This window comes from Salvelinus fontinalis, chromosome 6 (assembly GCF_029448725.1).
Source record: "Salvelinus fontinalis isolate EN_2023a chromosome 6, ASM2944872v1, whole genome shotgun sequence".
Taxonomy (NCBI): Eukaryota; Metazoa; Chordata; class Actinopteri; order Salmoniformes; family Salmonidae; genus Salvelinus; species Salvelinus fontinalis.
In genome coordinates, this window is record NC_074670.1 from 37,840,124 (window position 1) to 37,853,818 (window position 13,695).

Below are 13,695 nucleotides of genomic sequence, written 5' to 3' on the forward strand. Positions count from 1 at the left end.
TGTGTGTTCCTTCCAAACAACTCAACTGTAGTTGAATCTGTCCACAGAATATTTTGCCAGTAGCGCTGTGGAACATCCAAGTGCTCTTTTGCGAACTTCAGACATGCAGCAATGTATTTTTTTGGACAGCAGTGGCTTCTTCCGCGGTGTCCTCCCATGAACCCAATTTTTGTTTCAGTGTTTTACGTATCGTAGACTTGTCAACAGATATGTCATTATGTGCCAGAGATTTCTGTAAGTCTTTAGCTGACACTCTAGGATTCTTTTTAAACTCAATGGGCATTATGCGCTGTGCTCTTGCAGTCATCTTTGCAGGACGGCCACTCCTAGGGAGAGTAGCATCAGTGCTGAACTTTCTCCATTGATAGACAATTTGTCTTACCATGGACTGATGAACATCAAGGCTTTTAGAGATACTTTTGTAACCCTTTCCAGCTTTATGCAAGTCAACAATTCTTAATCTTAGGTCTTCTGAGATCTCTTTTGTTCGAGGCATGGTTCACATCAGACAATGCTTCTTGTAAATCGCAAACTCAAATTTTGTCTGTATTTTTTATAGGGCAGGGCAGTTTTAACCAACATATCCAATCTCATCTCATTGATTGGACTCCAAGTTAGCTGACTCCTGACTTCAATGAGCTTTTGGAGAAGTCATTAGCCTAAGGGTTCACATACTTTCCCCAACCTACACTGCAAATGTTTAAATGATGTATTCCATATAGACAAGAAAAATACAATATTTTGTGTGAAATTAGTTTAAGCACACTGTGTTTGTCTATTGTTGTGACTTAGATGAAGATCAGATGAAATTGTATAACCAATTCATGCAGAAATCCAGGTAATTCCAAATGGTTCACATACTTGTTCTTGCCACTGTATGTGTAAGGAGCTGAATCAATGTAGTACGTTGCTCCTGCATTTGAAGTCCTATCAACTCATTCATGGAGAGTGAAGATTCTCCTTCAGAATAGAATGAGAGAAAACATGCATCTGTAGCGGCAGAGGGAGAGTTAAAAAGAGACAAGGTGGAGCAACGAGAGACTAGATTGAGCAAGCTCACTTTGTGAGATGTATAGAGTGTTAGTACGGTGAGAAGAAATAAGAGGGAGTGGTAGGGCTAAGTGGTGCAGCTACGCCCCCCAACTTCCTTGTGCTCTTTCCATTTTTCTCCATCTTCTCCTTGCTGCTTTGTTAGGCGCCCCCCCCCCCCCCATTCTTACCCCACCCCTATTCATTCTCTCCCAGTAGAGAACAGTGAAATTAGTGTGCTGCAGTAAAAAGGGGATAGAAGAGGGATAGCGAGAGAAAGAGGAATATACAATTGAGATCTTCCCTTAATACTGTGCTAAAATAACATGCTCCCTCTAGTCAAACTATTGCGCTGTATCTACAGCTGCACCACTCGGTCTAGGGCACTGTTTCTCAGTGCTAGAGGTGTCGCTACAGACCCTGGTTCGATTCCAGGCTGTATCACAACAGGTCATGATTGGGAGTCCCATAGGGAAATGTACAATTGGCCCATTGTTGTTAGTGTTGGCCGGGTAGGCCATAATTGTAAATAAGAATTTGTTCCTAACTGACTTGCCTAGTTAAATAAAAAATACTAACACTGGTCACACTATTGACATGGTTTTATGAATATTAAGTCCTCTTATTGAAGGGAAAAGGGGATACCTAGTCAGTTGTACAACTGAATGCATTCAACTAAAATATGTCTTCTGCATTTAACCCAACCCCTCTGAATCAGAGAGGTGCGGGAGGGCTTCCTTAATCGACATCCATGTCATCGGCACCCGGGGAACAGTATGTTAACTGCCTTATGCTCAGAACGATAGATTTTTACCTTGTCATTTCGGGCATTCGATCCAGCAACCTTTCGGTTATGTCTGGGGTGTAGCTCATAGCAATGCTCCAGGAGCTCTGCTGTTAGTTTATGCTCAGACTAGTCACATATTCAGTGCCTTGCAAAACTATTCATCCCCCTTGGCATCTTTCCTATTTTGTTGCATTACAACCTGTAATTTAAATGGATTTTTATTTGGATTTCATGTAATGGACATACACAAAATAGTCCAAATCGATGAAGTGAAATGAAAACAATAACTTGTTTAAAAAAATTCCCCAAAATAAACAACGGAAAAGTGGTGCGTCCGTATGTATTCACCCCCTTTGCTATGAAACCCCTAAATAAGATCTGGTGCAACCAATTACCTTCAGAAGTCACACAATTAGTTAAATAAAGTCCACCTGTTTGCAGTCTAAGTGTCACATGATCTCAGTATAAATACACCTGTTCCGATAGGCCCCAGAGTCTGCAACACCACTAAGCAAGGGGCACCACCAAGCAAGTGGCACCATGAAGACCAAGGAGCTCTCCAAACAGGTCAGGGACAAAGTTGTGGAGAAGTACATATCAGGGTTGGGTTATAAAAAAATATCTGGAACTTTGAACATCCCACGGAGCACCATTAAATCCATTATTAAAACATTGAAAGAATATGGCACCACAACAAACCTGCCAAGAGAGGGCCGCCCACCAAAACTCATGGACTAGGCAAGGAGGTCATTAATCAGAGAGGCAACAAAGAGACCAAAGATAACCCTGAAGGAGCTGCATATGTTTTGGGAGACTCCCAAAACATATGGAAGAAGGTACTCTGGTCAGATGAGACTAAAATTGAGCTTTTTGGCCATCAAGGAAAACGCTATGTCTCGTGCAAACCCAATACCTCTCATCACCCCAAGAACACCATCCCCACAGTGAAACATGGTGGTGGCAGCATCATGCTGTGGGGATGTTTTTCATCGGCAGGGACTGGGAAACTGGTCAGAATTGAAGGAATGATCGATGGCGCTAAATACTGGGAAATTCTTGAGGGAAACCTGTTTCAGTCTTCCAGAGATTTGCTACTGGGACGGAGATTCACCTTCCAGCAGAACAATGACCCTAATTATACTGCTAAAGCAACACTTGAGTGGTTTAAGGGGAAACATTTAAATATCTTGAAATGGCCTAGTCAAAGCCCAGACCTCAATCCAATTGAGAACCTGTGATATTACTTAAAGATTGCTGTACATCAGCGGAACACATCCAACTTGAAGGAGCTGGAGCAGTTTTGCCTTGAAGAATGGGCAAAAATCCCAGTGGCTAGATATGCTAAGCTTATAGAGACATACCCCAAGAGACTTGCAGCTGTAATTGCTGCAAAAGGTCGCTCGACAAAGTATTGAGTTAGGGTGGGTGAATAGTTATGCATGCTCAAGTTTTCATTTTTTTGGTGTTATTTCTTGTTTGTCTCACAAAAAAATATATTTTGCATCTTCAAAGTGGTAGGCATGTTGTGTAAATCAAATGATACACCCCCCCCCCCAAAATACATTTTAATTCCAGGATGTAAGGCAACAAAATAGGAAAAATGTCAACGGGGGTGAATACTTTCGGAAGCCACTGTACGTATTCCCAGTCATTCTGAAATCCCATTGAAACATGATCTACTGCTCTACCACACATATAGACCAGTAGGCCTATGACGAATAGTTGTTTTGCTGCTTCTGTGACTGATCAGCGCTCAAACCCAGGATGTCTCCATGCCACAAGACTGTGTTAGCCTGCTGAGCTAAAAACTGTATTAGCCTGCTGAGCTAAAAACTGTATTAGTCTGCTGAGCTAAATAATGTGTTTGCCCGCTGAGCTAAAGACTGTGTTAGCTTGCTCCGCTAAAAATTGTTAGGCCAGTGAGCTGAGCTAACGACTGTGTCAGCCAGCTGAGCTAAAGACGGTGTTAGCCCGCTAAGCTAAATACTTTACACTTTTCACTCCTGTATGAGGGCACAGCTGGGCGAGAGTAGACAGAGTGTAGGGTGCTAAGGAAGAGGGTGGCCGAGTGTAGAATGCTAAAGGAATGGGGGTAGGATGAATGTAGGGTGCTTAGGGAGAGGTGGTAGGCTGAATGTATGGTCACTATGGTGCTCAGGGAGTGAGGGTAGGGTAAGTGCCGGATAGTAGGATGTACAGGGAGCGAAAGAAGGGAAATTGAGAATGAGATACGTGATTCACAGTGGTACACAAGGGATTCAAATCAGAGTGCTCTGGAAGTGGCAGTAACATATTTATTCCTCAAATGTGTCTCTCTTTCCCCAATGTACCTCTCCTCTCGCTGTCTGCTCTGGATTTTGCTGGTTCTCTCTTGGCTGATATGCCATGCAATCAGCTGGCCAGTGGGGTTTCTGGGTAATTTTACCTGTTCTGCTCGGGGAAGAGGTCTATAAATAACATGGGCCTTTCATGGTCCATTCATGTGCAGTGAAACATTATCTTACGGTGCATGCCTCCAACAGATACTCGAGCACTCACAGAAACAGGACCTTTTACATGGTTTGGTTTAATGGTTTGATTTGCTGGTGTATCTGACACCAGTCAATATGGACATACTGGAGAGAGGGCACAGCATATATTGAAATCCTTATTTTCTAATCCATTTGTATTGTCCAATCGATTGTGTGTTATACACTTGGTGCTACACTTTGTCATGCACTGTATGTGAAATGGGGTAAATTGGGACATGAAATATCAGGTAAACGTGTGATTCTGTGTAGTCTGGCACTACTATGTTATGTCTTTAACTGTTGCAGTGAAAATATACCTGTAACATGTTCTGCAAAGGTATTTTACTGCAACCTTATGAGAGATTTCTAGTTGCCAAGGAAACAGTCTTGGCTCATCCCCATTTGTACTCTAAACCCGTTTATATAAAAAGACTCAATACATTTCCTGTGTGAGTTAGTGTGCACATGCATGTATGCTTATGTGTGTGTGTGTGTGTGTGTGTGTGCATGTGCTTATGTGTGTGACTTTGTGTGTCCCTTTTGTGTCCTGTGGCACCAGTATCACTTTCAGCTATTGATGAATGAAATGGGCCTGTTCGATTCAGAGTTTGGCAAAAGGACATATGGCAGGGTGTTGTGGTATCGTTTTCACTGGCAGTGACCCGACACGATATCGGTCAATAGAACACACACACACACACACACACACACACACACACACACACACACACACACACACACACACACACACACACACACACACACACACACACACACACACACACACACACACACACACACACACACACACACACACACACACGTACTGTACATGGCTCTACAGTAAAAGCTGTGTCAATGAGAGCTCATAGGATGAGTAGCAGGCGCCATGTCTGTGTTTAGCCTTTGTCTGAACCCGTGCTTAGAGTAAGCAGCCTCCAATGTAAGTTCCAGTCACATTGTAACACTACACTCGCTTCAAAGATGAAGAAGTGATGAAAGCACAGTGTGAGCGGCAGTATGGCAGTGTGATGATGATCCTGTCAGTGTGGGGGTGGATGTGCTCTGTCTTGTCATGCATAATAACAGCAGAGTGCGTGTGTGATTGCAATTCTCCAGTCAACATTGTGGCTATTCGACTGACATACTGAGCCCTGGTGTAAGCGATGGATGATGGATGATGGATGATGGATGATGGAGGATGGAGGATGGATGATGGATGATGGAGGATGGATGATGGATGATGGATGATGGATGATGGATGCATTTGAGGTAGAGTAGTAGTATCTTTGACGCTGACAGGTTTCTCTGCCTCCTCCTCCCCCCTCCTGCCTTTGTTCACATACAGCACGAGGGTGAGATTATGTCAGACCCGTGATGTTCCTCTTCTGCTCGCTCTGCTGCACGATGACGCCTCAGGTGGTGCGGCTTTATGAGTATGGCAGAAGGGCTGTGTGTAGTATGTGTACTGTGTTTGTGTACGTTTAGTAGGAGAGATGCATTTCCCTACGCTTGTGTGAATGAATAATCTTGGCTAAATCCTGAAAACACATACGTCTTAGCTCAGTGGGCTAACGTTGCCTTTCTGCAACGTCAGTTAGTTACACATGTCTGTGTGTGTGATAATGTGTGTGTGCGTGCGTGTGTGTATACCTGTGTGTGAGCGTGTAGATTTGTGTGTGTGTGTGTGTGAGGTACATACTAACTGAACTAAATGTGTGTATCGGAGTATGTGTTGTCTCTCTGCTGCAGAATGATGGTGCCATTGAGTAGTGTCTGGTGCAGTGGGGAGATGGGGATGTGACTATTACAGTAATCACTGCCAAGGCTGCTGCTATTACTGCCACCACTTTCCTAACTGGCAATTACTGCCGCCACTGCTCTTCCTCTATGGCTCCCTACTGATAACGTACTGCTCTGGTTGCTTCTTCCAAGGCTAATAATCTCATTTATGGCTTTTTATGATGTTATCTCAAGAGCTCAGTGCCCACCCAGTGAATAGATTATGTTTTAAATGTTAGGCAATGAAATGGTCCCGTAATGTGGCATTAGTAGGATTTCAAGAAAATACACGATTCAAGTTTTCACTAACACCCGTGTCACAATTGACTGTTCCTCCTTATTCCAATATGACTAGGCTTTTTCAACGAGGCAATTCTACTTGATCCATGACAGGAATCTTTATAATCCCTCCTCCTTCCTGTGTTGGCTCCAGTAGTGTCACAAGGTGGTGATTCACCCTGTCTGTCTCATGCAGGTACACTACATGGAAGTAGTCCCTAATAACTAGGGCAGTGTTACTGCTGCTATGACAACGTTGTCTAAGTGAATGCATGACTGTGTGTGCACACTCATGTGTTTGTATTTGCGTAGTGTGAGTAGCTACTGTACATCCCGTGTGGGTCTATGCTACACGTATGGGACTTTGTGAGTAGGGGATATTTGTGAAATTGCTGTGTGCATAATTACATACACACATACTCACACACTCACACACACACACTCTCTCTCTCTCTCTCTCTCTCTCTCTCTCTCTCTCTCTCTCTCTCTCTCTCTCTCTCTCTCTCTCTCTCTCTCTCTCTCTCTCTCTCTCCCTCTCTATATCTCTCGCTTTCTCTCTCTCTTTCCCATCTCTCTCAGTATGAATAATGGAGAGAGGGGGAGGGAGAGCTGTGCTGAGACAGTGAGTCAGGGCTGCTGTTTGCCGTGCTGAGGTTCCTGCTGCTCAGCATCTCAATCAGAATAGCTCTGCCCTGAGTCACATTTCTCCTCATCTCTAACCCACCCTTTCTCTCTCTCTATGTTCTCTTCCTCCTTTTCTCTCTCTCTCTCCATCTGCTCTCTCCATTTGCTCTCTATCTCTCTGCTTTCTCTCTCTACTCCCTCTCTTTTGTTTCTCTCTTTTCGTTCTCTCTCTAAATGTCATTTAAATGATCTCTCTACCTTCCTCTCTCTCTCTCCTCTCATATCTATGCGTCTCTGGGAATGTATTATTGCGGCCGTTATGTGGATCCTGCTGACCATAGTCGATGTCTATGTGAGAGAAAAAAACAGACTTCATCATAGTCTATCTCTGGACTTGTTGTGCTCTGATATGTTGCTCTGGGAACAGCACTTGTTACTTCCTGTGCCCAGATAATCCAGAGGAAGCAGCAGGATTGGTCTAACAAGGCAATGGGATTAGCGACAATGATTAGAGCAAGGTCGGGTAATTAACGGTGCTGGATTTATTATCAGTGTAATGATGCCTGGGGGACCCTCTCTGTTTGTCATTCAACTTTATCCTATCCAACCTGCACGGTTGTGAGTCTTAACATATGGTGGTTTGGTGAATGCCAAGGCTCTTGCTCAGTGGGGTAACACAGATTTGAGACACCCGGGTGACTCAGCTTTGAACCACAATCGGTCACTGGCTTGGTTTGGGTCTCTGTGAGGAGTCGAGGTGAAGTCACCATTGGTTAGCCCATAGAATTGCCCCAGACGTTATGCGTAGCCTTTGGCCCAGAGGTATCCATGGGTTTCTGTTTGTGTGTATGTGTCTGTTTGTTGGCGTATAGATGATCTGAATCTGTGTTTTAACTTGGTCATTGTGTGTTTGTCCATGTGTCTTCTATGTCTGTTTGTGTACAGCTCAGTGTGTGTATTTTGTGAGAAGGAGAAGGAAAGAGTGAGGGAGAGAGGGATATAAAGAGAGAGAAACGGAGGAGGTGGAGTACAGGCTGCTGACTCGTCAATCCCTCAGGGATGATCTTTCTCACTCTGTGTGTGTGTGTGTGTGTGTGTGTGTGTGTGTGTGTGTGTGTGTGTGTGTGTGTGTGTGTGTGTGTGTGTGTGTGTGTGTGTGTGTGTGTGTGTGTGTGTGTGTGTGTGTGTGTGTGTGTGTGTGTGTGTGTAGGTGTAGGTGCACGCGCTTGTGTGTGTCTGCGTGCGCAAGTATGCGTCATACCTACGTATACGTATGTGTGTGGGTTAACGTATGTTGGTATACACACGCAAGAGGCACCCTACCTCACTGGAGGGGACGTCCACACCGATCAGCCATTCCTGATGATACCATGATGCTAAAAGGCTGATGGGAGACATCCTTGTAACATGTCTGTGACAGAACCCTGACCATCAGAGCATCCCTCTCCTCTTTATTCATCTCTCTATCACTCCCTCCGTCCCTCCATCTCGCTGCCTCATTGTGTACTATATAAATATATCCAACATTCCTGTCCATCTCAATTTTGCTTCTAAATCTTTATTGAGTACAGGAAGATCTTATTACAACAAATCAAAATGAGAAGGTGTTTTGGACGTGGACGGGCTGTATTGGTCAGAAATGGGAAATTCAGTACCAATCTCTCAGCCTTCTCTGTCTGTTGGTTGAGTGACAGAGATATATTGTACTGCGTGTGCCTCACTTCTTCTCCCATGCAGGACTTGATAGCTATGACCTATTTTCTGTTCTCAGAGCGGGTTCCTCCCTCTCTCTGAGCCGCAAACTCACCTGCAATATCTGACATATCAGTCATTTACATGAGGAATGTAAACCGAAAACTACCAAGCGCGACTGAGGAATCCTTACTATCCCGCCACAGTAAATAGATTTTCTCTGAGCACATGTTGGCTGATTTGTGTTGGTGAGGGGGAGGTAGAACAGCTTGAAATTTCCCACCCTGTCTGTCTGCTCAGATGGCACCACCACTCTCTCTGGCTCTCTGTCTCTCTAGCTCTGCCCCGAGTGATGCCTTTCTCTCACAATTCCAGGGAATTTCCTCTCTCTTCTCCTCATTCTGTACCCGTGTCAGTGTGACCGGGTGATTAAAGGAAACTATTGACAAAAGGATGCTCTGTCTGTCTGTCAGTTCAGGACCCAATGGAACTATTTCCAGGAAGCAGAAGATCTGGGTTAAAGCAATACAGCCGGGGGGAAATACATTGTCAAAATGACTTAGATTACACTCAATGTAAAGCACTTGGAGAGTTTGTAACCTATTTGTACCCTTTGTAACCTGTTTGTAGTGTGTAACCTCTCATCGTTGCTGTTCGCTCAGACCTGATCGAGGTACAAATTGACCAAGCCTGATTATGTATGGGGATTGTACATTACATGTATGGGAAAATGTAATTAAGCACTATATTTCTCTTCATTATTCTCCCTCAGACCTGATTGAGGCCACCAAGGAGTCTAATGTGAACATCCCACAGATGGCGGACACGTTGTTTGAGAGGGCCACCAATGCCAGCTGGGTGGTGGTGTTCAAGGCCCTGATCACTACGCATCACATGATGGTCGCTGGCAATGAGGTGAGTGAAAGCCAGCACCACCACTACTGTTGCTATGGGAGGGCCTGTATTTAAAAGGGCTGGGATGTGATTGGCTCATTTTTATATACGTTGGTTATATTGGACATGCTGAGTTTTTAGTTGGCCAACCCTCCTCCTGGAGAGCTACTGGGTGTGTAGGCTTTAGCTCTTACCCTGCTTTAACATGTCATATTCTAGTAATCAGCTACTCATCAAGACCTTGATTAGCTGAATCGGGTGTGTTAAAGAAGGGCTGGAGCACAAACCTGCATACCCAGTAGCTTTCCAGGGGGAGGGTTGGCTACCTCTGCACTGGCGGGTTTAAGGTTAGATGATAAGCCTGTTTGTCTGAATACACTGAGTGTACAAAACATTATGAACACCTTCCTAATATTGAGTTGCTCCCATTTTGCCCTCAGAACAGCCTCAATTCATTGGGGGCATGTACTTTACAAGGTCTCTAAAGCATTCCACAGGGATGCTGGCCCATGTTGACTCCAATGATTCTCACATTTGTGTCAAGTTGGCTGATAGTCGATCTCTAGTCCAAATAGCTCATTCCATCTCATCCCACAGATGCTCAATTGGAATGAGATCTGGTGACGGGGCAGGCCAATGCAGTAAGCTGAATTCACTGTCATGGCCGTGGAACAATTCCTGGATACTCCTAGCCTTGTGGCATTGGGCATTAATTATCTTGCTGAAAAAATGTATTTGCAGATCTCAAAAATCTCTAATTGAAGTGGATTTAACAGGTGACATCAATGAGGGATCATAGCTTTCACCTGGATTCACCTGGTCAGTCTATGTCATGGAAAGAGCAGGTGTTCAGTCAGCCATTTAGATATTCAGTAATTCCATCCTTCATCCTGACCTCCATTGTTATGTCACTGGGGTCAACCAGGGGTAACACAGTCAAATAAGCAGATGTTCTGTTTACTGTCTGTTTAGCCTGTCTAGCATGTCTGTGGCCACACTGAGATTATATATATATATAGAGTGAGAGAGAGAGAGAGAGAGAGAGAGAGAGAGAGAGAGAGAGAGAGAGAGAGAGAGAGAGAGAGAGAGAGAGAGAGAGAGAGAGAGAGAGAGAGAGAGAGAGAGAGGAGAGAGAGAGAGAGAGAGAGAGGAGAGAGAGAGAGAGAGAGAGAGAGAGAGAGAGAGAGAGAGAGAGAGGAGAGAGAGAGAGAGAGAGAGAGAGAGAGAGGAGAGGGAGAGAGAGAGAGAGAGAGAGAGAGAGAGAGAGAGAGAGAGAGAGAGAGGAGAGAGAGAGAGAGAGAGAGAGAGAGAGAGAGAGAGAGAGAGAGAGAGAGAGAGAGATCACAAAAAGCTGTGTCATGTCGAACGGACACACTGTGATAATGAAATTAAACTCAGTGTCTGTGGATCAGAAATCAATGGGGAAGAGGACATGTGCACTTCTGTTGCCATTGGTGACACAGGGTAGCTGGCTTTTTGAAGAGGACTTTTCATTCATATGCCCTTCCCCCCACCATTATTAATCTCACCACAGTGTGTGTGTGTGGATGTATGTGCGTGCATCTGTTTATGTGCGTGTATGTTTGTGTGTATGGGTGTGTATTTGACTGGCCAGTGAATTCTCAGCCCCTCAGCATACATTTTCCCAGAGCCGTATGTGTAGAGACAGATGTGTGGGGTTTAGCTCAACGTCTGGAGTGTGTCTGTTGGTATGAGACTGTACACTGTCTGAAAGAGGCAGGAGGAGAAGGAGTGTACTACAGTATCGCACAATTATATGTTTTACACCAGATAGGTGCAGGGAAACATGTTGCTTTATAGGATCAGACATAGAAGTACAGCATCCCCAGAGCAAATGAGGGTTAAGTGCCTTGATCAAGGGCACCTCAACAGATGTTTCACATAGTCAGCTTGGGTATTTGAACCAGCAACTTTTCAGTTACTGGTCCACCGCTCTAATCGCTAGGCTACCTGCCACCCAAGAGAGGACCTCTCATTTAATTCACCTCTCATTTAATTCACCTCATTAAACTGAGCTTTGACTTTTGAATTAATTAAGAGTGTAAATGAAAACCCAGGTGTGTATGTGTGTGTGCACATATCATGTGTATAGGTGTGTGTGTGTGCAGAGTGTGATTTTCTTGTCATGTTTCACAATTCCTCCATAGAAGCCTATTTGCCATTAATGTATTATTGTTTAGTAGGTGATACATTCTGTATTTGAGCAGAAGCATTCTCATTCTCACCCGCCCACTCAGGCGCTGTTTTCTCTGATGTTGGCTCTCTGTAATCAATTAAGCTGCAGCATGATACTGTCACTCTTTTCACATGAATTCCAGTTCCTCCTCAACACAATTGTGTGTGTATAATATGAAACAGCTCCTCTGAAATTACACATCTAATCCATTTCCTTTTGTGACTCATTCAATCCTTTGAAGATAGTAATTATCTTTTGAAGGCAGTTGTGTGTTTGCGTGTGTTTTAATATGTGCATGTGTTTTAATACCTGCCATAATGTCTGGTTCTTTAGCATAACAGACTCAATAATTTGCTGAGTTGGTTTGTTGTTTTAGTGTATTGATCCTGTCTCCTCTGATTGGTGTGTATTGTCCCTTTCTCTCTCTCCCTTTCCCTCTCTTTCTCTCTCTTCCCTCTCTATCTGTCTCTCTGTCTCTGTCTCTGTCTCTGTCTCTGTCTCTCTCTCTCTCTCTCTCTCTCTCTCTCTCTCTCTCTCTCTCTCTCTCTCTCTCTCTCTCTCTCTCTCTCTCTCTCTCTCTCTTCCTCAGAGGTTCCTCCAGTTCCTTGCCTCCAGGAACACCCTCTTCAACCTCAGTAACTTTCTGGACAAAACTGGCTCCCATGGTGAGTTAACACGTGAGCTCCGGCAGCCCCTTCCCTCGATGGGTTTACCAAACAACCAGCTCTGATGTCGAGTCAAGCTGTCACCCAGTGTGATCACTGTAAAAACTGTGTCCATGGTGATTATTATGGGCTCTCATGGCCATGTAAACTTGTTTCTCGGGTGATGGAAATGGTCCTCTGTGAGGCGTTGTTTCTATGGAGACGTGGAGGTGACATTGGCCTGTTGTTCCTCCCCCAGGCTACGACATGTCCACGTTTATCAGACGCTACAGCCGGTACCTCAACGAGAAGGCGTTCGCCTACAGACAGATGTCCTTCGACTTTGGCAGAGTGAAGAAGGGGTGTGTTGTCTCTCAATAACTCTGTCTATCCTCTCCATCAGTGCTGCTCTTCTCTTTATGTCTTTTTTAAAAGGAAAATCAAGCTTCAAATAGAGCAAAACACACAGCTGCAATATGCAAGATATGTTTTGACCCCTCACCCTCCCACCCCCTCAGAATCATATGTACTGAACAAAAATATAAAAACACAAGATGTAAAGTGTTGGTCCCCTGTTTCATGAGGTGAAATGAAATATTCCAGAAATTTTCCATATGCACAAAAAACGTATTTCTCTCAAATTTTGTTCACAAATTTGTTTACATGCCTGTTCGTCACCATTTCTCCTTTTCAAAATAATCCATCCACCTGACAGGTGTGGCATATCAAGAAGCTGATTAAACAGGATGATCCTTACACAGGTGCACCATGTGCTGGGGACAATAAAAGGCCACTAAAATGTGCAGTTTTGTCACACAACACAATGCCACATATGTCTCAAGTTTTGAGGGAGTGTGCAATTGGCATGCTGACTGCAGGAATGTCCAACATAGCTGTCGCCAGAGGACTGAATGTTAATTCCTCTACCATAAGCCGCCTCCAACGTCGTTTTAGAGAATTTGACAGTACGTTCAACCCGCCTCACAACCACAAACCACGTGTAACCAGGCCAGCCCAGGACCTCCACATCCGGCTTCTTCACCTGCAGGATTGTCTGAGACCAGCCACCCAGACAGCTCATGAAACTCAGCTCATGAGGAGTAGTTCTGTCTGTAATAAAACCCTTTTTGGGGGGAAAACTCATTCTGATTGGCTGGGCCTGGCTCCACAGTGGGTGAGCCTTGCTCCAAAGTGCCCTCCTAGGCCCACCCATGGCTGCGCTCCTGCCCAATCACATGAAATCCATAGATTAGGGCC

The 13,695-nt window shown here is 44.5% G+C and overlaps 1 protein-coding gene across 7 annotated transcripts in view; it reads left to right on the forward strand.

Moving 5' to 3' along the window:
* LOC129857789 (clathrin coat assembly protein AP180-like) overlaps positions 1–13,695 on the forward strand; it is a 64,028-nt gene that overhangs the window by 18,607 nt on the left and 31,726 nt on the right. For all 7 annotated transcript variants that reach the window (XM_055926357.1, XM_055926360.1, XM_055926362.1 and 4 more), the window contains 3 exons: positions 9,476–9,618; positions 12,384–12,459; positions 12,698–12,800. In XM_055926357.1, the coding sequence (XP_055782332.1) occupies positions 9,476–9,618; positions 12,384–12,459; positions 12,698–12,800 (322 nt within the window). The remainder of the gene's footprint in view (positions 1–9,475; positions 9,619–12,383; positions 12,460–12,697; positions 12,801–13,695) is intronic.